Source organism: Rhinoraja longicauda, chromosome 16 (assembly GCF_053455715.1).
Source record: "Rhinoraja longicauda isolate Sanriku21f chromosome 16, sRhiLon1.1, whole genome shotgun sequence".
Classification (NCBI taxonomy): Eukaryota; Metazoa; Chordata; class Chondrichthyes; order Rajiformes; family Arhynchobatidae; genus Rhinoraja; species Rhinoraja longicauda.
In genome coordinates, this window is record NC_135968.1 from 17,247,300 (window position 1) to 17,274,557 (window position 27,258).

Below are 27,258 nucleotides of genomic sequence, written 5' to 3' on the forward strand. Positions count from 1 at the left end.
AGTTACATTCCACACAAGTTTGTAGGTTAATTGGCTTCTATAAATTGTTCCTTGTGTGTAGGATAGAACTAGTGTGAAGGGGGCATCGCTTGTCGGCGTGGACTCGGTGGGCCTGTTTCCACACTGTGTGTCTAAACCAAACTAAAATAAAATGTCGAAACAAGACATTGCAAGTGCTGGTTTATACCAAAGATAGGCACAAAGTCCTGGAGTAACTCAGCGGGTCAGGCAACATCTGTGGAGAAAAAGGGTGGTTGACGTTTCAGGTCGAATCCTTTCTTCAGTCCTGGAACATCAGAACCTGATGTTCCGGGTCCTGACCCGAAACATCACCTATCCTTTTTCCCCAGACATGCTGACTGAGCCGTTGAGTTACTCCAGCACTTTGTATCTATCTAAACTAAACCAAAACTTCTGTTCTATCCACAGCCATGTTTTCTGAAGTCAATAAGCATGAATGACCATCCTTTTACTGACAGCATGAGTCACGTTTGGAATAAAATACTCACTCGCTTCTTCAGGACTGAAAATGTGGAACAGCAGTTGTAACAGCTTCCTGAAATGAGAGTCAGGGGATAGTGCGTCAGTGATGAAAAGTGCAGGAAAAACATAAATTAAAAAGCAGAGTTATTTAAACAAAGCTCCGTCCACACGAACACTGCATTCCTGTTTTGTTATTGCAGTCCTGATTGCCGCAGCGTGCTCTGGAACAATCATTAAATTCACGGGCAATCATTAATTCAGGGCAATGTTGTTTGACACAGTCGGTTGCTCGCTGAGCTTCTCAATACCGAAGATCACTGCTGAAACGTTTTGACTGAACATTTTCAACTAAGCATCTTGAGAAAGAAATGCACAGCTAAATAACTGAGGCTTTCTCCGGCAAGAACTGAGTATTGAACAGAGATTTGTAAGGATGTTGCCATGACTTGAGGGCCTGAATTATAGGGGGAGGTTGTGTACAAAGGAACTGCAATGTTGGGTTTACACTGAAGATAGACACAAAATGCTGGTGTAACTCAGCGGGTCAGGCAGCATCTCTGGAGAAAAGGACAAGGTGGCGTTTTGGCCCAGAACCCTTATTCAGAGTGCTTATAGGGAGAGGTTGGGCAAGCTAGGACTTTATTTCTTGGAGCACAAGAGGCTGAGAGCTGATCTTATAGAGGTGTACAAAATCTTGAAGGGAACTGATGGGGTGAATGCACCCCTTTTACTTAGGGTCAGGAAATCAGGCGATATATAGTCATTGGACAATAGACAATAGGTGCAGGAGTAGGCCATTCGGCCCTTCATGCCAGCACCACCATTCAATGTGATCATGGCTGATCATTCTCAATCAGTACCCCGTTCCTGCCTTCTCCCCATACCCTCTGACTCCACTATCCTTCAGAGCTCTATCTAGTTCTCTCTTGAATGCATTCAGAGACTTGGCCTCCACTGCCTTCTGAGGCAGTAAATTCCACAGATTTACAACTCTGACTGAAAAAGTTTTTCCTCATCTCTGTTCTAAATGGCCTACCCCTTATTCTTAAACTGTGGCCCCCGGTTCTGGACTCCCCCAACATTGGGAACATGTTTCCTGCCTCTAACGTGTCCAACCCCTTAATAATCTTATATGTTTCGATAAGATCCCCTCTCATCCTTCTAAATTCCAGTGTATACAAGCCTAGCCGCTCCAGTCTTTCAACATAGGACAGTCCCGCCATTCCGGGAATTAACCTAGTAAACCTACGCTGCACGCCCTCAATAGCAAGAATATCCTTCCTCAAATTTGGAGACCAAAACTGCACACAGTACTCCAGGTGCGGTCTCACTAGGGCCCTGTACAACTGCATACACCTATATAGATTTAAGGTGAGAGGGACAAGATTTAATAGAACCCTGGTGGACAACCTTTTTCACACAGATGGTGGTGTACATATGGAACAAGCTGCAGGAGCAGGTAGTTGAGACAGGTACTATAACAACATTTAAAATACATTTGGACAGGTACATGGATAGGAAAGGCTTTGAGGAATACGGAGCAAATTGGACTAGTTTAGATGCGGCATATTGGTTGGCATGAGTTGGGCCAAAGGGCCTGTTTCTATGCTGTACAGCTCGATGACTCCAACTCTCCTGTTCCATTGAAAAGCCGCACACCAGCGACATTGAATATGGCGCCTTTAACAATGTCTCAAGGCACTTTATCTGGATTTTATCGGGATGCGTCATGCATTTGGGAAACGCTCCATCCAAAACCGCATGAAATTGCAGAGTTGTGGATGTAGCCCAGACATCACACAAATCGACCTCCCTTCCATTGACTCCATCTACACTTCACGCTGCCTCGACAAGGCCACCAGCATAATCATGGACCGCTCACTCAACTCCACCAAGGAGTCCCACCAATTCCTCCCAGATTCTACCATGCCCCTACTCACCGGGGACAACTAATCCAACAATGTGCCCGGGGTTGAAACCATGCGATCACAGAGAGAGCGTGCAAACTCTGCACAGTCAGCACCGGAGGTCAGGACTGAATCTGAGTCACTGAGATATGAGGCAGTGGCTCTGCCTGCTGCACTACTGTGCTGTCCCAGGGTGAGCTCGGTCATGATGTTTGAAAGAACAGTTAATTTTGTAGAAAGTGTTGGAGTAACTCAGCGGGTCCGTCAGCATCTCCGGAGGGAATGGACAGGTGACGTTTCTGTCCGAGACCCTTCTTCAGACTAACCCGAAACGTCGTCTGCCCGTTCCCTCTGCCGCAGATGCTGTCTGACCCGCTGAGTTACTCCAACACTTTGTGTGGGAACTGCAGTTCCTTGTGTGACCAGTTAATTTCACAGGCCAGTCTTGTAAGCATTCACCCTACGCACTGGGGCGAGTCAAAGGTTGCAGCTTTTGGCTTGGATTTTCCTTCATAGTTTAGATATACTGCATGGAAACAGGTCAACCTTCACTCGTACACTAGTTCTATCCTAGCCAAAGGGACAATTTACAGAGGCCAAATAACAGACAAAACTGCGTGTCTTTGGAATGTGGGAAGAAACCGGAGCACCCGGAGAAAACCCACGCGGTCACAGGGAGAACGTACAAACTCCGCATAAACAGCACCTGAATTCAGGATCGAATCCGGGTCTCTGGCGCTGTAAAGCAGCAACTCTACCGCTGCGCCACCGTGTCGCCCCATCACCTCATTGGCATTAACATAATCCAAACTCAGCAAAGGAATGAAAATTGAAAAAGTGGAGTTCACTGCATTTTCCTATCATTGATTTGTAAAACAGTTTGATGCTGAATGCAAATTATAAGGTGATTCACCCACCTTATAAACTTCACTGCACACGTTTAGTTAAAGTTATGGCAATAAAAACCACACAAAGACCAAGATGAGTCTTGGTTAAAGGCTTCCTGGCCACAAACGACCTAAACATTTAAAATTGAATTAGAGCTAAAAATAATAAAATTGTTCTACCCACAGTTGCTATTACGTTTACCAACTATTACGGTTTAACCCTCTCTTAAAAGAAAAACATTAAAAGCTACCTTTTTCAAACCACAATGAAACCATTTTTAAACAATTTTAAACATCCAGACCACAACGGTGACTGTCCATTTCCTTCCACATATGCTGCCCGACCTGCTGAGGTTGGGCACTTTGTTTTTTTGCACAAGATTCCAGCATCTCCAATCTCTCGTGTCTCCAAAATCTAACCTCAGTCTGAAGAAGGGCCCCGGCCCGAAACGCCAGCTGTCCATGTGAACCAGTGATGCTGCCGACCCTGATGAGAAAACTGTTCAGTTGCCTGACAACAACTGGGAAGGAACCATTCTTGATTCTGGTGGTATGTGTTTTCAAACCTCTGTGCCTGCTGGACTAACAGTCCAGAATCTAGAGTTGAAATCTCACCATGACTACTGTGGGATTTAAAACAAAACCTAGTCATTAGAAATAATGACCAAGAAACCACTGGTTTGTCGTTAAAAACCCATCTGGTTTCCTCATGCTCTCCAGGAGAAGAAACCTACGATCGTTCCCCAGCCGAGCCTATTAGTAACACTAGAGAACTGTCGCTGACTCGGAAGACACTCTGCTTGGAAGCATTGGAAAGGGACAATAATTACTGGCTATACCAATGATGCTGCATTCTGCAAACCAAGCTCACCAAACTACTCCAGGTACAGGATGAAAACGGAAGGGTCTGTTCCGCTGAGTTACTCCAGCATTTTGTGTCCATCTCTTCCATAAAGCTTGGCCCATGAGTCGAGAAGACTACAGGGCTAATATTCAACTCCATCTCTTCCACACAGCTTGCCCCATGAGTCGAGAAGACTACAGGGCCAATATTCAACTGTTTTTTGCATTTACTATAACATTGCAAAGCACTCATGAAAGCAAATAGCAAAACTTAGCAAAGAACACAGGAAGGCACAGTGGCCCAGCTACTGCCAGAGCGACTGCCTTACGGAGCCAGAGACCCGGGTTCGATCCTGACCACGGTTGCTGTCCATATGGAGTTTGTACGCTATCCTTGTGACCGAGTGGGTTTTCTCTGGGTGCTCAGGTTTCCTACCTCACTCCAAAGGCGTGCAGGTTTGTAGGTTAATTGACTTCTGTAAATTGTCCCTAGGGTGTGCAGGATAATGCATTTAGATAAGTGCATAAATATGCAAGGAATGGAGGGATATGGATCACGTGTGGGCAGAGGAGATTTTCAGTTTAATTTGGCATCATGTTCAGCAGAGATATTGTGGGCTGAAGAGTGTGTTTTTGTGCTGTACTCTTCCATGTTGCCTCAGAAAAGCCACCAGCATCCACAAAGACTCTTCACACCCCTGCAACAGTCTGTTCGAACTCCTTCCATCGGGCAGACGATACAAGGCCTTCTACGCCCGCACCTCCAGACTCAGGAACAGCTTCATCCCCAGGGCCATAGCTGCTATGAACTGGTCCTGCTGAGCCGGATGGCCACAACGCATAGATCAACTTGCACTTTACCCTGTCTAAAAACTGTTACAATTGTTTCGTTTCGTTGGGTTGCTGTTAATTACTTAAATTATTGCATCGTATGGGAGGCGCAGTCCCAATCTCGTTGTACCCCTGGGTACAATGACAATAAAGATATATTGCATTGTATTGTATTGTATTGTATTGTATGTTCTGTTTTTCTTCACTGGAATTTAGGATGAGAGGGGATCTTATAGAAACACATAGAATTCTGAAAGGATTGAACAGGCTAGATGCAGGAATAATATTCCCAATGTTGAGGGAGTCCAGAACCAGGGGTCACGGTTTAAGAATAAGGGCTAGGCCATTTAGGACTGAGATGAGGAAAACCTTTTTCACCCAGAGTTGTAAATCTGTGGAATTCTCTGCCACAGAAGGCAGTGGAGGCCAATTCATTGGATGTTTCAAGAGAGGGTTAGATTTAGCTCTTCGGGCTAAAGGAATCAAGGGATATGGGGAAAAAGCAGGAACAGGATACTGATTTTGGATGATCGGCCATGATCATATTGAATGGCGGTGCTGACTTGAAGGGCCGAATGGCCTACTCCTGCACCTATTTTCTATGTTTCTATGTTTTCAGGGCATACTTTGAATTAGTTAACTGGGACACAATGAGATGAACTGCTGGTTTCAGTTGGATTTAGACGGGCCCATGAAATGAGCAAGGACTCTTGCCCCGTTTCCTGCCCCCAAAATCAGTGGGTCCCAACCCGAATGTCGCCTACCCAAGCTCTTCTGCTGCCTGACCTGCTGAGTTACTCCAGCACTTGTGTCTATCTTCTCCAGGGGTGCTGCCTGACCCACTGTGTTACTCCAGCATTTTGTTTCTATCTTTGGAGAAACGTTTTGCCAGTTGGATCAGTGAGCGCAGAAATGGGGAAAGGGTTAACAAAAGCCCTGTCTGTATCATATTCCTCCTCGCTGAATACCAGTTATCCCAAATGATAACACTGAGAAGAAATTGGCAGTAAATCACTTTTCCAGATGTGATTGGATAGGTGACTTGTTTATATTGCAAAAGCTTCATCTGTTTAATGTGATTCTGTGTATGAGGTTCCCAACATATCCTTGCTGAACAAGCAAAATGCACCAAGGTTATCAAAACACAGGGCAGGGAAGAGTAAGGTCACATCCCTGAGTGAAATGGCAAATGTGTTCAACAAGCCCTCTTGTCAGATGTTGAAGCAGTTCTATAAATGATTCTATAAATGGCCAACGTTCACCTCTAATCATTTCTGTTTAATTAATGTCTTCTTAATTCAAGAGTCAAGAGTGTTTAATTGTCCTCTGCTCCAGGAGCGGAACAATAAAGTTCTTACTTGCTGCAGCTTTACAGGCACATTAATACAGCAAATAAATATACAATAATCAATAATTAACAATTAACAGTTATACTATGTATCTAGGCCATAATAGTGCAAAAAGAAGACTAGTAAAAAAGGTTACTTCTAAGTTTTTTAAAAACTTTTTAAAATGCAGTCTAAACAAAACAGTTCGGTGCCGAGGTAGGGTTGTGGTTTGGGTTGTGCAGGGTGGTTCAAGAGTTTAGTTTCCAGTCAGCAGAAAGACGATTCATGATTACAATCGAGCGCCCATAATGTACATATAAGAAAATAACTGCAGATGCTGGTACAAATCGAAGGTATTTATTCACAAAATGCTGGAGTAACTCAGCAGATCAGGCAGCATCTCGGGAGAGAAGGAATGGGTGACGTTTTGGGTCGAGACTGAAGAAGGGTCGAGTCTGAAGAAGGGTCTCAACCCGAAACGTCACCCATTCCTGCTCTCCCGAGATGCTGCCTGACCTGCTGAGTTACTCCAGCATTTTGCCCATAATGTACAGATGCAGGATAAAGGGAATAATGTTTAGTGCAACGGTAAGTAAAGTCCGACTAAAGATAGTCCGAGGGTCTCCAATGAGGTAGATAGTAGTTCAGGACTGCTTTCTAGTTGGTGATAGGATGGTTCAGTTGTCTGATAACAGTTGGGGGGAAACTGTCCCTGAATCTGGAGGTGTGCGTTTTCACACTTATGTACCTCTTGCCTGATGGAAGAGGGGAGTGACCAGGGTGAGACTGGTCCTTCATAATGCTGATGGCCTTGCCTAGGCAGTGTGAAATGGTTGCTGGGCGGAAACTGTTCAGGGTGGTGTGGGTTGGGTTTTGATGGTATTGGCTGCCTTCTTGAGGCAATGCCTCCAGTACATCCTTTCAATGGTGGGGAGGTCAGTACCCGTGATTGGCAGTGTCCACCACTCTCTGCAGCCTCCTTCGTTCCCAGGCGGTCGAGTTACTGAGCCAGGCCATGACGCAACCAGGCTTTCCACTGTACTCCTGTAGAAATTCAACAAAGTATTCCCTACATGCCGAATCTCCTCAAGCTTCTGATGAAGTCGACCGTTGGTGAGCTTTCTTTGTGATTGAATCAACGTACTGGGTCATCATCCAAAAAAAAAATCTGTTGGCAGTGCAATGTGGCACTTCCTGATCACTATAAGCCCAGATACATTCTCAGGTGAATGAAGGTCTCTAGTCCTAGAGATGACATCAAGACGTATGGAATGCTGGGAAACAGAGAGAGGAAGTAATGTGTGATGACCATTTTTTTCGGATGGCTTGAGGAGATCCTCAAAGTGAAAAGGTTTCTTGGGCCAATTTCAAAATGCCATCTTGTCCTTGATATATAATGACTGGTAGAAGAGGGAGAGTCAGCAGGTCAGGCAGCAGCTCCATGGATAGGTGACGCTTGGTGTTGTCTGAGGGAAGGTGAACGTTCTTGATTGCCGTCATATCTCAGTGCCTCCTGTGTAGGAACTTTGTCGGAGGGGCAGTGTAAACGCCAACAAAAGTGGGCAGGGTAACGTGCGGGTTAAATTACTGGATTAGTGTCCAGAGTCCTGGAAAACTGATCCCATTTGATTCCCACTTTGCCCGCTGGGAAACATAGATTCTACTCATAAATCTAGAACTATAAAAAATAGTCTCAGAAATGATAGACATGAGGCTGGTCATAAAAAACCCATCTGAATCACTGATATCCTACAGGGAAGGTTAATTCTCCAATGCCCCTTGAACAATCTCCAATATCCTTCAAGATCATGGTCTGATTGTAGGTAGATACAGTTCTGGGTAACTCAGCGAGTCAGGTAGCATCCCTGGAGAAAAAGGATGGGTGACGTTTTGGGTCGAGATCTGGACTGTCAGACAGGAGTGTGAAGAAGGGCCCCGACATGAAAGGTCACCCTTCCTTTTTCTCCAGAGATGTTCCCTGACCCCATGAGTTACTCCAGCACTTCAGACTGGAGAAGGTCGCTCAGAACTCTCGTCGGAGAAGGGAGGAGAACTTCATCAAAGTAGGCATACCTTGAGGAGATTTCGCAATGGAACAGACAAAATGTGTAGGAAGGAACTGCAGATGCTGGTTTATACCAAAGATAGATGCAAAGTGCTGGAGTAACTCAACAGGTCAGGCAGCATCTCTATAGAAAAAGAATGGGTGACGTTTCGGGTCGGGATCTTTATTGAGACTGATTGTATCTCCACGTCCCTGGCCACCCCTGTGGAGTACAGGCTCTGGGCCTCTACTCGCTGGAGTTTAGAATGATGAGGGGGGGGATCCTATTGAAACTTACTGAATAGTGGAAGGCCTGGATGGAGTGGATATGGAGAGGATGTTTCCACTAGTGGGAGAATCTGGGACCAGAGGGCATAGTCTCAATAAAAGGACATACCTTTAGAAAGGAGATGAGGAGCAATTTCTTCAACCAGAAGGTGGTATTCATTTTTAAGGCACAGGTTGTCAGATTCTTGATTAGTAAGGGTGTCAGGGGTTACGGGGAGAAGGCAGGAGAATGGGGTCAAGAGGGAAAGATAGATGACTAAATGGCAGAGTAGACTTGATGGGCCGCATGGCCTAATTCTGCTCCTATGCCTTATGCTGGGCCCAGGGCAGGACCTCTGAGAAATTATCAGCCAGGAATTTGAAGCTGCTAACTCTCCCCACCACCAACCCAGCAATGAAAACTGGTGCATAGTCCCCTGCACGCATTTAGTTTAAAGATATAGCATGAAAACAGGCCCACTAATCCATACCAACCATCGCTCATCCCTTCATACTAGTTCTAAGTAATCCTACTTTCTCATCCAATAGACAATAGACAATAGGTGCAGGAGTAGACCATTCGGCCCTTCGAGCCAGCACCGCCATTCAATGTGATCATGGCTGATCATTCTCAATCAGTACCCCGTTCCTGCCTTCTCCCCATACCCCCTGACTCCGCTATCCTTAAGAGCTCTATCTAGCTCTAGAATGTATTCAGAGAATTGGCCTCCACTGCCCTCTGAGGCAGAGAATTCCACAGATTCACAACTCTCTGACTGAAAAAGTTTTTCCTCATCTCAGTTCTAAATGGCCTACCCCTTATTCTTAAACTGTGGCCCCTGGTTCTGGACTCCCCCAACATTGGGAACATGTTTCCTGCCTCTAACGTGTCCAACCCCTTAATAATCTTATATGTTTCGATAAGATCCCCTCTCATCCTTCTAAATTCCAGTGTATACAAGCCTAGTCTCTCCAGTCCTTCAACATATGACAGTCCCGCCATTCCGGGAATTAACCTAGTAAACCTACGCTGCACGCCCTCAATAGCAACCCTCCACTCCCTACATCCTGGGGGCGATTTACACAGGTCGATTAACCTACGAACCCGCACGTCTTTGGGATGGGGGTGGAAACCGGTGCAACTGGAGGAAACTCACGCGGCCATAGTGCAAAGTCCACACAGACTGCATCTGAGGTTTGGTGCTGTGAGTCAGCAGCTCTACCAACTGTGCCAAGAATCAAGAGTATTTCATGGTTATATGCACAAGGAATGGAGCAATTAAATTCTAACTTGCTGCAGCTTAACAGGCCCATTAACGCAGTAACGTACAAATAAACATATAATAATCAATAATACAATAAATTAATACCGGTAACAACAGGTAACCATAATGGTGCACACCCTAAACCCATAGTGCAACCAACTACACAGTCCATATAAGATCGTTGTTCCAAACTAACTCTCCACAGTCTAATCTGGTTTCAATTTAGACCATTTACACTGGATTATCAATCAAAAATTCTGTCAGATTAGAACCACTTGTTTTTAATATATCATTTTAAATTTAATAGTTAAGCCTCATGACACCAACCCTAAAATATTATGAAACAGCAATGTTTTGTGTATTTAAACAGCAAGGTTTAAGCTCCTTGTCTCTGAGGAGCATTTAATAGTGCTCTGTGGAGCTACAAAGACTGGGTAAGGACCTGCAAGTAGTCCCCACTTCCAGATGTATAGCTACCAACCTAATCACCTCCCTCACCCTGCCCCCAACAAAGGGTGGACTTGAAAGATCTTCTGCCACTGCGGTTTCCATTGACTCCATCTAGGCTTCAAGGCCACCAGTTTAATCACGGACCATTTCTCCCCTCTCCCATCAGGCAAGAGGTACAGAGGTGTGGAAACGCACATCTCCAGATTCCGTGACAATTTCTTCCCAGCTGTTATCAGGCAACTGAATCATCCTCTCACCAACTAAAGAACAGTCCTGACCTACCATGTACCTCGTTGGAGACCCTTGGACTGTCTTAAATTGGACTTTACTGGGTTTTTATTTTGCACTAAACGTTATTCCTTTTATGCTGTATCTTTTACACTGTGGGCGGCTTTATTGTAATCATGACTAGTCCTTTTGCTGACTGGATAGCATGCAACAAAAATGCTTTTCACCACTCGGTACACGTGCCAATAATAAATTAAACTCAACTATTTTGAAAGAAATCGCTGGAGTCCTTCTCGATGTGATCACCAATGTTTAAACCTTCACCAACACGATTTTGTTTTCAGTCGGATTATCTGGTCATTATCTCTCTGTGTACTGGGTGTGCGCACATAGGCCACCAGGTTATATTTCTGCATTGACTGGACGTTGGGAAAACAACGAGCTGCCCCAACAACTTCTTCCTCGCTGTTATCAGGCTACAGGTAGGTCATGGTGTAGTCCCAATCTTCCAACCTACCTCAGTGCAGACCTTGCACTTTTTTAAGATCTGCACTTTCTCTGTAACTGTACAATGCTGTAACACTATATTATGCTTACTGGTATTTTTCTCTTCACGCCACTTGTTGTGAAGGGCTTGATTGGACATGCAGAGTATGATTTGCATGGTGTATCTCAAAACTAAACTAAACTAAAGGAACCCATCTCTTCCACGCACACCTGCATGGTATTATTGTGTGAACAGGATTACGGTGAACGTGTCATACTCTGCGTCTAACCTTTGCCTGCCAAGACATCCACACTTTACAACCAGCTTTAAACAGCGGTGATCTGGCAGGCAAGAGGCAATGGGGTTGATCGGGACTCCGTTTCTCCTCCCGTTAAGTGACGTGCCGCTGCACCTGTTAAGTCTGCACGGTGGCACAGCAGTAGAGTTGTTGCCATACAGCGCCAGAGACCCCGGTTCGATCCCGACCATGGATGCTGTCTGTGCGGCACAGTGGCGCAGCGGTAGAGTTGCTGCCTTACAGCGAATGCAGCGCCAGAGACTGAGGTTCGATCCTGACTACGGGTGCTGTACTGTAAGGAGTTTGTACGTTCTCCCCGTGACCTGCGTGGGTTTTCTCCGAGATCTTCGGTTTCCTCCCACACTCCAAAGACGTACAGGTATGTAGGTTAATTGGCTGGGCAAATGTAAAAATTGTCCCTAGTGGGTGTAGGATGGTGTTGGCATGCGGGGATCGCTGGGCGGCGCGGACCCGGTGGGCCGAAGGGCTTGTTTCTGCGTTGTATCTCTAAATCTAAAATGTTCGGAGGTTGTACGTTCTCCTTGTGACCGCGTGGGGTTTCCTCCGAGTGCTCCGGTTTCCTCCAACATTCCAAAGTCGTGCAGGTTTGTAGGTTAATTGGCTTCTGTAAACTGTTCCATGTGTGTGTGATCGAACTAGTGTATGGGTGATCGTTGGTCAGTGTGGACTCAGTCGGTCAAAGGGACTGTTTCCACGCTCTATCTCTAAACTGAACTAGTGGTGTGGACTCGGTGGGCCAAAAGGCCTGTTTCCACGCTGTATCTCTAATACTAAAGTCACTGTGCATTCAGCGCTCACTGTAAACAGGAAAGCAGTTGCAGCTGCCACCAGGTCACTGGCATTGCAGCCTCAAACAAGGCAAGGGGCAGGTGATGAAAGCATAATCATGCTACATTCCTCGTGTGTATGCCTTGAATTTTAAACTGAATGTGAAAGGAACAAGGGCAGAATGAGGAGCGGAATCATGCAGATATCAGGCAGTAAGGCCGCCTTGCAATATGGTCTTAGCAACCTTCGGAAAGTGTGCTTGTCAGAATTCATTACAGTATTCCAGCTGAGACCTAACCAGTGTTTAGCAAAACTTTCTGGCTTTTGTTAAGGACAGAAACTCAACATGCCTGTAAGATCTTGCTATCAGCTCTGTGCCCTGTGTATGTAGAGAGCTTGAAGTTTCTCACTGACTCTGCAGGTAGACTCACAGAGTTGTACAGCACGGAAACGGGCCCTTCGGCCCCACAAGTCCATACCGACCAAAACACCCCATTTAAGCTAGTCCAATTTGCCCGAGTTTGGTCCATATCCCTCTAGACATTCCCTTCCTGTACCTGTCAAAATGTCTTTTAAATGTTGGTATAGTGCCAGCCTCAACTACCACTTCTGGCAGCTTGTTCCATAAGCCCACCACCCTGTGACCACTGTGTCAAAAAGGTGTCCCTAAGGTTTCCATTGAATCTTTCCCCTCTTACCTTAAACCCTACTCCCGCTTTTTCTTCATTATCCTACCCTCGGAAAAAAGGCACTATGGGAACCTTATCTAATCCCCTCATGATTTTATACACCTCCGTTGGATCACCTCTTAGCCCCCGGCACTCCAAGGAATAAAGTCCTCTTCTTCAATCTTTGTCCTATAATTGAAATCCATCTAACGCATGCCTGCCCACTGCCCCAGTTTACAGATTCTTCATGTTTGTTACCTTCCCCTAACTTGTTACCACGTTAGTGGGCTTTTGTAAACTTTGAAGATTTGGTATCCTTTCACGCTGTAAGCTTCCGTGAAAAGGTTGACGAAGGATTTAAAGACTCACTATCCTATGACTTTCACTAATTAGTTCTACATGGTTGTGTACTGGAGAACAGAGGAAATTGTGTTTCCCGATATAGAAGTTAAAGATAATAAAGGGGCATTAGTGGGATTTGAAATTCAAGGAATATGAACCTTTGCACTCTACAGCTACCATGCTGGCTTCCGTACCCACAACAATCCCTTTGCTGGTTCAATAAACCTCAAGTTGCTCTATTGCAGGTTCAATGCTGAGATAGGGAGATACAAAATGCTGGAGTACCTCAGCAGGACAGGCAGCATCTCTGGAGAGAAGGAATGGGTGACGTTTCGGGTCGAGGCCCTTCTTCAACCCTGTCACCCATTCCTTCTCTCCAGAGATGCTGAGATACTACAGCATTTTGTGTCTACCTTCGATTTAAACCAGCATCTGCAGTTCTTTCTTTCACTTAACGCTGAGATACCAAGATTAACTGCAAGATAAACAACAGAACAGATGGCAACTAGTCCAAGTCTCCGGTTCTGATGCGCTTTCTAGAGCACTGAAAGAGGTATTGGTATTGGTTTATTACTGTCACGTGTACCGAGATACAGTGAGAACTGCCTGCTACCCAGTCAAATCATACTATACATGAGCGCAACCAAGCCATATGCAAGTAAAACAGGGAGTTCAAAGAGAAAAATACGAGAGTTCAGAATATAGTGTTACAGCATTATAACTTTACAAGTTTACAGAGTAAGTGCAGAATTTAAAAAAGCAAAGTCTGCATCGAGGTAGGTTGGCTGATTTGGACTGTAACCTAGCTTATCGGAGGACCGTTCGGTAGTCAGATAACAGCAGGGAAAAAGCTGTTCCTGACACTGAATGTACCTGAAAGCACGTGCTTGCCCAACGGGAGAGGGGAGAAGAGGGTATGACCGAGGTAAAAATGGTCCCTGATTATGTTGGCTGCTTTTCCGAGGCACCATGAAGTGTATATTGTATTCATGTAAAGTTTTCTTTGACTGGATAGCATATAAACAAAAGCTTTTCACTGTACCTTGGCACATGTGACAATAAACTAAACTACACTAGATGGAGTCAGTGGTGGGGAGTCTGGTCTGTGTGATGGACTGGGCCACATCCACAACTCTCTGTGATCTCTTGTGATCTTGGGCAGAGCTGTTGCTAAACCAAGCTTTGATGCATTCCGATAGGGTGCTTTCTATCCTAGTGGCTAGAGTCATGCGTTGATTTTAATTTTCCAAAATTCCCTAGATTCAGGAAGGTTCCATTAGATTGGAAAATAGCAAAGCCAATTGCTAAGCAACCTCGCATTATCCAAAAAGGGAAAGAGATAGAAATCAAAACCAGTTAGCTTAACATCTGTCATAAGGAAAATATTAGAAGGCATTATTAAAAATGCTATAACAAGGCACAAAGAAGAAAAATCAAGATAATCAGGCAAAGTCAACATGGTTTTATGAACGGGAAATCATGCCTGACCCACTTACTGGAGTTCTTTGAAGAACTAACATGTGTTGTGTATAAAGGGGAACCCCAAAAGACAGTTGATATGGTGCCACGTACATACAAGCTTGTGGTGTAGGAGGCAGCATACAGGTGTGGATCGGAGGGCATGTTTAAGGTGATGGGGCAAAGATTTAATAGGAACCTGAGGGGTAACTTTTTGGGTGGTGGGTGTTTGGAACTAGCTGCTGGAGGAGGTGGTTGAGGCAACATTTAAGATACATTTGGACAGGTACATGGATCGGATAGGTTTAGAGAGATATGGGCCAAACGCAGGCAGGTGGAACTAGTGGGCAAGTTGGGCCGAAGGGCCGAAGGGCCTATTTCCACGCTGTATGATTATATAACGCTATTAGTGGAAACAAGGAAAGAGTATGCATACATGTTTTTTCTCTCATCTTTGATGGTCAGTGTGTGTCACTGGGATTGGTGTTGTGGTCCCAACATAACATACAAGGAGGAATGGAGGGATAAGGATCATGTACAGGTGGAGGAGGTAAGTTTATCTTGGTATCATGTGCAACATCGACATTGTGAATCACATGCTGTACAGTTCTGTGAGGAAGTAGCTGCCGCAGGAAGTAGTGGGTACAATAACTACATTTAAAAGACACAAGGTGCTGGAGCAACTCAACAGGTCAGGCAGCATCTCTGGAGAACATGCACAGATGATGTTTCGGGTCGGGACCCTTCGTCAGAGGCAAGTGGAGTATAATGAGGAAACTGGTAACGGAAAGTAGAGATCAGAGATAAACAGGAGTTCGTTTGAGTGCAACGATTCTCTAACGGGTAGTATGTAGGTACTGCAAGTAATCGGAACATAGAACAGTACAGCAAAGAAACAGGCCCTTCACCCCACAATGCCTGTGCCGATCATGATACATCCTTAAAGCCCCCCTCTTCGACAGAGGGATCCCGACGCAAAACGTCACTTATCCATCTCCTCAGAGATGCTGGCTGACCCGCTGGGTTGCTCCAGCACACTGTGCCTAAACCTGTGGTTCCAGGAATTCCAACAAAACTCTTCTTTCTGATCAGACTTCTCACTGCAAAGGAGAAGATTTATTTCCTTGACAATACTGTAAATTCAGAAGAATACCAGGGCAGCTTTTGCAATGTGGATGCAATATCCTTGTCAAGCCGGCGAGGAAGGCAATGTATATTTGTGCAAGGGAAAGAATCGCTTAGCATTTCAAAAGCTGACTCGGGCACTCTTTCCTTTCAGCACTCTTGCCAGTTCTGTGTGTTAATTATTCAAAGAATTTGTTTGTGTCTTGCACATGTGAAGCAAATCATTTCTTGGCGTTGCCTTCAGAGCACGGCATCCCTTCATGTCACACTCTATCCATGTGAAAATCATTTACCAAAAAAAATAACAAAACAAAGCCGCAAAATCCATTTGGGTTCCAGCCCTGCGGTGCGGGACGAGCTCCTCTGTCTACTCTCGTACGATCTATGCTCCATCTGAGAGACAGTCTCTCGGTTACCCTGCTCAGTGTGGAAGTGGGAAGGGACCACATTAGCACACCACGCAGGATAGCAAAACACGCACACACGCACTCACACACACAGAGCAGCTCTGCCAGCTGTGCCACTGCATGTGTACCCATTAGAGGCTCTTTGTGTGTGTGTGTGTGTGTGTGTGTGTGTGTGTGTGTGTGTGTGTGTGTGTGTGTGTGTGTGTGTGTGTGTGTGTGTGTGTGTGTGAGTGCGTGGTGCACCAATTTGAGGGTACAAATGGGCACACACACATTGGTGTGTACAAACGGGTACAGACACATATACATACACAGCATCTCAAACGCAGATACATGCACTCAAAGCCTCACAGCACCCTAGACCCAGGTTCGATCCTGACCTTGGCTGTCTGTGCAGAGTTTGTACACTCTCCCTGTGACCGCGCGGGTTTCCTCCAGGTGTTCCTACATCCTTAAGACGTGCAGGTTTGTAGGTTGATTGTCCCTCTGTAAATTGCCCCTAGTGTGTAGGGAGTTGATGAGAAAGTGGGATTACATAAATCTTGTCGGAACGGGTGATCGATAGTTGGCTTGGAGTTGGTGGGCCTGTGTTCATGCTGTATCTTTAAACTAAATGGGTGCACACAAAGCCTGAAACGCACACTGTCACACAGTTTCAGGATGACAGATACACCAAATATGCACCCACAATATACATGCAAACACATGCACGCAAGCCCCCAATATGAGACGTACATGAGCAACCACTTACATGCACACGCACTTGCGCACATGCACGCATACACACACATGCACGCACACACCTACCTGCTCACATGCACACAGCTTTAGACTTTAGAGATACAGTGTGGAAACTGCCCCATCGGGCCACCAGATCTGTGCCAACCAGCGATGACCCGTACACTATCACTATCTTACACACTAGGGACAATCTACAGAAGCCAATTAACCTACAACCCTGCTCACAAGGTCCTGGCAACATCCTGAAACTTTGCCTATCCATGTCCTCCAGAGATGCTGCCTGACCTGCTGGGTTACTCTGGTACTTTGTGTCTTTTTTGGTAAACAAGCGTCCGCCGTTCCTTATGCCTATAAACCAAGCACTTGCCTGGTGAGATTCGGCATCCATTTCAAGATGGACTGATTGAACGATGACTCCACGCAGACAGCCATGTGTGCCAGTGGTCAGCACACCATGTGCATTTAAAAACATTGTATACTTTGGATTTTCCTTCCCTTGTCCACACAAACACAAGTAATGATAAAGATCTCAGTGCTTGGGTGGCAGGGAGTCAGATACCTAAACACAAGCGTTGCCTGGGTCTATGGCACAGCACAGCATGCAATTAGCGTGTAAAGTGTTGCCAACTTCAGGGGTGTTGGTGGCCAAGTAGCTAGCTATTAGTTATCTAAACACAACAGATGTGCTTCACTTCAGCTACACTACACAAACCCTAAGCTTCAGACCCTGATTGATATGGCCAGAGTTGAGATCAGGAGCTATACAAGGCTATGCAGTGCCACATCACAATGCCTTGCTCTAATTAAAAAATACTCTGGCAAGGTGCATTTATTGTTTATGAGCAGGGATTTGAGCGTTGAGAGGCCGTACAAGAGACTGTTCCTGGCATTGTGCATCGAACACAGTGGGCGATGCACACAAACCAGCAGCAGAGGAACTTTAGTTTAGTTTAGAGATATAGTGCGGAAACATGTCCTTTGGTCCACCGGGTTCGCTCCGACCAGCGATCCCCGCACACTGACACTATCCAACACACACTAGGGACGATTGACAAATTTATCAAGCCAATTAACCTACAAACCTGCGGTAGACACGAAATGTTGGAGTAACTCAGCGGGACAGGCAGCATCTCTGGAGAGACCCTTCTTCAGACTTGAGTCTGAAGGGTCTTGACCCGAAACGTCACCCATTCCTTCTCTCCAGAGATTCTGCCTGTCCTGCTAAGTTATTCCAGCATTTTGTGTCTACCTTTGATTTAAACCAGCATCTGCAGTTCTAACCTATAAACCAAGACCAACTCTTATCATCCTGCACATGATCCATATCCCTCTATGTCTTTGGAGTGTGGGGGGAAACCGGAGTAAACCCACGCAGGTCACAGGGAAAATGTACAAACTCCGTACAGACAGGATGGAACCCGGGTCTCTGGCCCTGTGAGGCAGCAACTCTACCGCAGTGACACTGTGACCCCCCCCCCCCCCCCCCCCCACTGCCCCACCGACAATTCCTGACTACTTTTTCCAGATCAGTCTAAAGAAGAGTTGTGACCCGAATCTTCATCTGTCCATTTCCCTCCAGGGATGATGCCTGACTTGCTGAGTTCCTCCAGCACTTTGGTTTTTACTCAAGATTCCAGCATCTGCAGTTTCTTACATGCCCACTGTGGCACGGTGGTGCCACGGTAGAGTTGCAGCCTCACAGCACCAGAGACCCTGGTTCGATCCTGACTGCGGGTGCTGTCTGCATGGGGTTTGCACATTCTCTCTGTAACCTCATGGGTTTTCTCTGAGTGCTCCGGACATGGAGCACCCACATGCCAAAGGCGTACAGGGGGATTTGGAGGTTAATTGGCTTCTGTGAGTTGTACAATTGTCTTTAGCGTGTAGGATAGTGGTAGTGTACAGGGATCGCTGTTGGTGTGGACTCGTTGGGCAGAAAGGCCGGTTTCCACGCTGTATCTTCAAAGTATAAAAGTCTAAAGACCTGTATTTTCATCTGTCCATTTCCCTCCACAGAAGCTGTCTGACTCGCTGAGTTCCTCCAGCTCTTTGCTTTTTGCTCAAGATTCCAGCATCGGGTGTTTCTTACATCTCCACTGCTTAAACATAGCACAGCAAGGCACTGGAACAAGTTCTTCGACCCACATTGTCTGTGTTGAACATGATGCCAAGACCAACTCTTATCATCCTGCACATGATCCATATCCCTCTATTCCTTGCATATCCATGTGCCTATCCAAAAGTCTTTTAAACACCACTATCGTATCTACCTCCACCACCACCCTTGGCAGCGCGTTCCAGGTACTCACTGGCCTCGGTGTGAAAATGGTATCCAGCACATCTCCTTTAAACATTGCCCCTTTCACCATAAGCTATGTCCTCTAGCCATAGAACAGTGCAGCACAAGAACAAACCCTTTGGCGCACAATGAGCTGAACACGATGGCAAGATCATCTCTTATCAGCCCGCACAAAATTCATACCCCTCCATTCCCTGCATACCTATGTACCTCCCTGGTGAGGTATTCTGGTGGACTCTTCTCCGTGGATTGTCACCTTGTCGTGGTGGAGAAGCTTGTGTGGTCCTGAGATCCTGAGAGCGATCCTGCTCCTGGTAGGGTCACCCATGGCGGTAAGGTCGAGGGGGAGGTCCCAGACAAAGAGCAATCCAACCAAGACCTCAACGGTGGAACAGGCAGAGGATGATGGCTGACTTTAGTGGAGCGTCACGACGGCTGGGAAGGCGGATGAAGGCTGCAGCAGAAAAGGGTACCCGGTCGTCTTGGAATCCATGCCATTGGGTCCTGACCCAGATCTGTCAAGGACGGCGTGGTGGCTGTCTGAGCACCAGTCTCCCCACGTTAAACAAAGTCACGCACAGGCGTCCTCGGAGAGGACAGCCGTAGTCGCTTCGAGTGACCGCCGATGATGATTCTGGTGGACTGGCTAATGTTCATTCCTCAACCAGCACAAACGACAATTTATCTGTGTTGTAGGACCATGATTTTCATATTTTGGCTGCCCTTTTCCCCTCTGTTTGGAGTGGTGGTCACACTAAAGAAATTGCCTCATTTGTTGAAGGTCACTGTGAACAGTTCCAAGTCTAAAATCGCAATTCCCATTTATAAGATTATTCTTTCCAAAATGATTCATTTGGCTTTGGACACTGACTGCACTCTGTACAGAGGGTGGTTTCTCTAAACTCTCTTTTAAGAAGGTATTTTTTCTTGCAGTAATCTACAAACTCTATTAACCTTCAAGTAAATACTCTGCCCCTGTTGCATCCAAATGTGTTAATTGCTTATTGTCTCAAATGTTAGATGGGGCGGACTAATTTGGATGAAGGAAGTGAGTTTTGTAGTGGGTGTTTTCGAGCTTTTGTACCTTCTGCCAGATGGGAACGGGGAGAAGATGGAGTGACCGGGATGGGACCAGTCTTTGATTACGTCGGCTGCTTATCCAAGGCAGCCTGAAGTGTACATGGAGTCGATGGTGGGGAGTCTGGTCTGTGTGATGGACTGGGCTACATCCACAACTCTCTAGTCTGGACTGAAGTGTCAGCCAAGACTTTGAACAGCAGTCCTGACTAGTAGCAATTTCCAATTTTCGCAACTGAGACAAGCCAATATATAAAGTCATTGTGCAAAACTCCACCCCAGCTGTTAAGGAATAAGATTAAGGGTAAGATTGCAGGATGATGTAAGCACTGGGGGAGGGAAGAGGTTCCAGGAAAGCATGCTCTATTGTAAGAGATGATGAAACAAGGTTAATTCCATTACACAAGGCTGGTTAATTCTCCGTACAAATATTCCAGATATCTTTGGTTTCATCCTTTCCCAGTTAACTGATTCAAAGCATGCCCTGTAAAAACACAACATTGAACCGTACAGCACAGGAATAGACCTTGCAGCCCACAATGTCTGTGCCGAACGTGATGGCAAGTTAAACTAATCCCCTCTGCCAATCTAAAAGCCTTTTAACAAGTGAAGAGGAATACCATTAGCACCTCTTTGTCTTAGGAAGGTAGAATATTAGGGCTGTAATTACCAACAAAGTGTAAATACACAAGGACCCTGTGGCAACAACACAAAATATAAAATTATAAGTAGCATAGATAGGGGAGAGTCAGAATCTTTTTTCCAGTTTGGAAAAAAACAAATATTAAGAGGGCACACCTTTCAGATGAGAGGGGCAAAGTTTAAAGGAGATGTACGTGACCCGAAGCGCCACCCATTCCTTCTATCCAGAGATGCTGCCAGTCAAGCTGAGTTACTTCAGCATTTTGTGTCTATCTTCGGTGTAAACCAGCATCTGCAGTTCCTTCCTACACATTTTCTACCTATAGTGCCCAATCGATCTTGTTGCAGCAGTCGATACCAAATCTTGAAAGCACATGCCACAGTGGCACATTGACTGGTTAGCATGTAACAGAAGCTTTTCACTGTACCTCGGTACACTTGGCAATAAACTAAACTTCAACCTTCAGAAGGAGAAAGTGAGGAAGGAACACTCCAGCTACTCGTGTTGCCACTTTCAGGAAACTATGGACTTGGACCCCAAGATCCGTCTGTGCATCAATGCGGCTAAGCGCCAATGAAGGTCTCCTTTGAGTGCTGGCAAGCTCTTAAGTAAATCAAGCACCAGGCATTCTCAGCTTGGCTCCCTTGAGACAACATCCAGCATTTCAGCACCAGGCGGCATTAAACTGTCAGTCTTACATGAAAGCCTTCAAAGTATGGCAGATGTGAGAAATGGAAACAGCCAACACACACAATGCTTACATTATGCTTTATGTTTAGCATATGGTATAGATAATATGCAGCATAATAAATGGTTGACAATCACCCACCCGAGGGGCTTTTAATGATGTCAGTTAAGCAGTGAAACCAAAGCCAAGCAGTTTGCATGAGTTTGATTCAATTACTGGCTCATATCAGCACCCTCTGTTTGTGTGCATCCCTTATACAAATACTCTGCTGGTCACCCACAGCTCATTGGTCCCGGGAGAGGGGCAAGCTGTACCTTTCTTCCATCAGTGGTAGACCATAACCCACTCACTCCCTGTCGCAAGACTGAACCATGAGCTGCCACTAAAAAGTAGTTGCCGACCAGGATGGCAGCTCCCAACTCCTAACCTTAGGAAAATAATAGGTTATATCAAAGGGAGTAAAACCAAAGGAATAAAATCTGGTTTTGAATTTTTGAGTATGAAGTGTAAAGTGCAATGACGACAGGAAAAGCTGAATAATTCACAAAATCACGAGGGGAATTGTTGGCATGAATACACGGTCTTTTACCCAGAGTAGAGGAATCAAGAACCAGAGGACATGGGTTTAAGGTGACAGGGGCAAGATTTAACAGGAATTTGACAGGCAACGATTTCACTAATAGGGTGATCAATGGAACAATTTTGGGTTGGGACCCTTCTTCAGACCCTTCAGTTACAATGTGACTGAAGAAGGGTCCTGACATAAAAACGTCACCTATCCATGTTCTCCAGATATGCTTCCCTTTGTGTCTTTTCTTTCGTATACACCAGCATCTTCAGTTCCTCTTATGTCAGAATTATGAAGAGATTCAGTCTGGTTGACTTAGATATCGTCCACTTGGGCAAAGACCAACGATGGAGCAGAAGCCCGAATCTTTGTTCAAATCTAACAAGAATCAACGAGAAGTGAAGTTCCACGTTGTACATCGTGAGCCCAAATAAGGCTTGCCTTTTAATGAATGTGCCAAGTGGCACATCCAACTTCCTCTTGATACAGACTATTTCACCATGGCACCTCCTGTCCCAGCACTGCCAAGCAAGAAGCTGTCAACGGGTGGCTTTGATATTACTGGTCCACTTTTCAGGATCTGGGCTTGTATTCCGACAGGTAGCTCCAGTTGAGCACAAAACATTCAACTCCCACCAAAACCGACGGTCCCGGCATACCTGACCTGGGAGTGTTCAACGCGAACAAAGCAACTTGGATTTGCTCAACAACCAAAAGTCTGCAGCCTCCTTCTGCTCTGGTATTTTATTTCATTCTTCACATGTTTAAATTATAATGTTTTAATTCTTAATTGTTTACAGTATATCGTGTTGTTACTTGCAGGCAAAGCACCAAGGCAAATTCCTTGTTTGTATGCATACTTGGCTAATAAAATGTATTCAATTCAAATGTATTCATATTCCATGAAGCTCTCCACCTCCCCTTCACAATTTCCTTTGATTGATTGGATTGCTTGAAAGATATAGCATAGAAACAACCCCCTCAGCCCATTGTGTCCATGCTGAACATCAATCACCTGTTCACATTAGTTCTATGCTATCCCACTTTCTCATCCACTTCTTACACACTAGGGGCAATTTACAGAGGGCCAAATAACCTCTGGAAAATAACGTCTTTGGGATGTGTGAAGAAACCAGAGCACCTGAAGGAAACCCACGTGGTCACAGGGAGAACGTGCAAATTCCACACAGGCAGCACCCGACGTCAGGATTCGGACCCGGGTTTCTGGCGCTGTGAGGCAGCAGTGCTACCAGCTGTGCGTCTGTGTTGCCCTATGCTTCCAGTGTCGACTAAGCTAGACCGGATGTTGTAGGTCCCTCAAAGTAAAAAAATTCCTCTGTGTATCTGCATGGAAGTTCCACATTTCCACAAAGATCTGCAAATTAACCACATAAGATACAGAGATCTCAGGCCAGCTGCTCGCGGTAAAGATTAGATTGCTTAGAAATGCAGACATGAGGGTTAGGGTCATGACGATGCCCCGGTGAACTGTGGTTTGATAAGCAATGCCTGGCAGAAGCCCCGGGCTATCTGTTAGGCAATAAGCCCAGAGAGACAGGTGTGAGATAGTCCACTGCTCCACCATAGCCGCCACACACATACACAGAGAATCAGGATTACGCTTCAAAGCAAAATAATAGATGAACATTTTATTCAAAGGGAAACGCAGAGATAAGAGGCAACCGTGGCCTTTATCCTTAATCAGAGGCAGAAAGTACTGGGTTTTTGAAAAAGGAAAGTCCACAAAACGATGCTTCGGTCGGTACATTAGCACATTCAGTAGTCTGCAATTCCTCGCTGCACACTCAATTTGCTTTAGATAAACCGATCAATGCGTTAGCAATAATGAAGCAGGGTTTGAGAGGAAGACTTCTGGGCTTATTCACAAAATGCTGGAGTAACTCAGCAGGTCAGGCAGCATCTCGGGAGAGAAGGAATGGGTGACGTTTCAGGTCGAGACCCTTCTTCAGACTGATGTCAGGGGGGCGGAACAAAGGAAGGATATAGGTGGAGACAGGAGGATAGAGGGAGATCTGGGAAGGGGGAGGGGAAGGGAGGGACAGAGGAACTAAAGTTGGAGAAGTCGATGTTCATACCACTGGGCTGCAAACTGCCCAGGCGAAATATGAGACTCGCACAGCTATCTGGACTACACTTCTTCCCACCCAGTCCCCTGCAAAAAGTATATCCCCTACTCCCAATTCCTCCGTCTACGCCGCATCTGCGCCCGGGATGAGGTGTTTCACACTAGGACTTCCGAGATGTCCTCGTTCTTCAGGAAACGGGGCTTCCCCATCTCCATTATAGATGAGGCTCTCACTAGGGTATCTTCTACATCTCGCAGCTCCGCTCTTGCTCCCCCTCCCCCCACTCGCAACAAGGACAGAATCCCCCTCGTTCTCACCCTTCCACCCCACCAGCCAGCGGATTTGTGAATAAATCGATTTGTACCAGTATCTGCAGTTATTTTCTTATAAGACTTCTGGGCTCACGTCTTGGCATTAGTTTATTATTGTCACGTGTACCGAGCTGCAGTGAAAAGCTTTAGTTTGCATGCTCGCTAACTAAATCAGATCGAACCCGGGTCTCTGGCCTCGTGAGGCAACAGCTCTACCAGCTGCACCATTATGCCGCCCTTTTGTAAACCAGCATCGGCAGGGCCTTGTGTAGGAAGGAAGGAGCTGCAGATGCTGGTTTACACCGAAGATAGACACAAAATTCTGGAGTAACTCAGCGAGTCAGGCAGAATCTCTGGAGAAAAAGAATAGGTGACGTTTCAGATCAAAACACTTCTTCATGTCCGAACAAGAGTCATCACATATTCTTTTTCTCCAGAGATGCTGCCTGACCCGCTGAGTTACTCCAGAATTTTGTGTCTATCAGTTGCTTGTTGTCTACTGATGTTCTGAAGTTGTCAGTTTTTCCTTTGTATCTAACAAGCTGAATGACAGCTTGCTTATAGTGTTGCAAATATAATTTATCAGTGTATAAACAAGGAAATGCAGATGCTGGTTTACAGAATAAGACACGTTGTCCCTAGTGTGTAGGACAGAACTAATGTCAGAGCAATCGCTGATCAGCATGAACTCGGTGGACTGAAGGGCCTGTTTCCACACTATCTCTAAACTAAACTATTCTAAGAAGCTGGTTTATACAAAAAAAGGGACAAAGTGCTGGAGTAACTCAGCAGGTCAGGCAGCACACCTGAAGGACATGGACAGGTGACATTTCGGGTCAGACCCATTCTCACTGAAGAGGGGCCCCAACCCAAATCATCATCTATCCATGTTCTCCAGCGTTGCTGCTTAATCCGCTGAGTTACTCCAGCACTTTGTGACAGAATGCATTAGTGTACAAGCACCCTTATTTTGTCAGATTTTATATGTCAGAATTGCCACACTCATCCCCTGCCAGAAATAACTCACAGTATTAACTGTCTGGCTGTTTTGGGGACATTTTCAGTGGAGTATGTCCTTCTGCCATTAGCGGCTTGTTTCCGATGTAAACCTGAGTGATCGTACAGCGTTGTGGAAATTACAAACTGCCTTGATTGCACTCGGGACTGAGTACAGCATTCTCGGAGCAGAATTAGGCCATTCGGCCCATTAAGTCTACTCTGCCATTCAATCGTGGCTGATCCATCTTTCCCTCTCAATCCCATTCTCCTGCCTTCTTCCTGCAACTGTAAACCATTGTTTATGTAAGTGTGAGTCGGGGAGTGTCTGTATTTGTTCACGTTATGTGGAGATCACTGGCAATTTTGCCATTTACTGTTGACCCTGAATTGAGGAGGCAGTTAAACATTAACGCTATCTGTCGGTCTGGAATCATATCTAGCTACACAAGGCAAGAAAAGCAGGCGCCCTTTTCTGAAGGACATCAGTCAACCAGATGGGTTTTACCAAAACCTGGCAATTTAGTTGTCACTGTTACTGTAACTAGCTTTTTAGTTCATTCCAGATTTGTTTAATTACTTGAATTTTGATTCCCAGCAGCTGTGGTGGTGATGTTTAAACTTGAGTCAATGGATGAATGTGTAGGAAGGAACTACAGATGCTGGTTTATACCAAAGACGAGTCTGAAGAAAGGTTCCGACCTGCAACGTCACACCCCTTTTCTCCAGAGACGCTGCCTGGCCCGCTGAGTTACTCTCGCACTTTGTTTCTATCTGTGAATTAATGGCCGAGGGAGCTTCTCTGTTTGCTTTGCTGGGAATTAGAACGCCGATAAGCACTTCCTGACCAAGGATGGCAACAGGAGCAGAGGTGTTCAATTTAGACTGGGTTAGTTTAGAGATATAGCATGGAAACAGGCCCTTTGGCCCACTGAGTCCATGCCGACCATCCACCAGCCTTTCACACAAGTTCTACATTATCACACATTTACATCACTCCCTGCACACTACGGATAATGTGCAGAAGACAATTAACCCACAAACCCGCACATCTTTGGGATGTGGGAGGAAGCCGGAGCACCGGAGGAAACCTAAGCGGAGACTTCAATCAGGCAGCACCCAAGATCGGGATCGAACGTAGGTCTATGGCGCTGAGGCAGCGGCTCCACCCGCTGTGCCTGCTTTGGTTGCTGCAGCACCTAATGACTAAACACAATTAACGGAGCATGGAGGTCGTATCGTCACTGACAGCAACTCATTGCAAACATTGCATTTAATGCAACGCTATTTTTACAGCAGGTTTTCAAAGACTTTCTGCATTTATTGCAACCTACAACATATAATGTTGTAATGGTGATAATCAATAGGTACAGCGGGACCTTGATCAGGTGGGTAAGCGGACCGAGGAATGGCAAATGGAGTTTAATTCTGATGAATATGAAAAGACGCATTTTGGGAAGTTAAACTAAGTTGGCACAGTGCCACAATCGTAGAGTCACTGCCTTACATTGCCAGAGAGCCAGATTCGATTCTGACTCTGGGTGCTGTGTGTATAGAGCTTGCACACTCTCGCTGTGACCATGGGTTTTATCCAGGTGCTCCGGTTTCCTCCCGCCCTCCAAAGACATCCATGTTTGTAGGTTAATTGGCTTCTGTAAACTGTAAATTGTCCCTAGCGTGCAGGTCAGTGCTAGCGTACAGGATGATCGCCTGTCGGCACGGACTTGCTGGGCCAAATGGC

General features: G+C 45.8%; 1 protein-coding gene across 2 annotated transcripts in view; it reads right to left on the bottom strand.

Moving 5' to 3' along the window:
- zfyve27 (zinc finger, FYVE domain containing 27) overlaps positions 1-27,258 on the bottom strand; it is a 100,474-nt gene that overhangs the window by 4,129 nt on the left and 69,087 nt on the right. For both annotated transcript variants that reach the window (XM_078413308.1, XM_078413307.1), the window contains one exon: positions 510-556. In XM_078413308.1, coding sequence (XP_078269434.1) covers positions 510-556 — 47 coding nt within the window. The remainder of the gene's footprint in view (positions 1-509; positions 557-27,258) is intronic.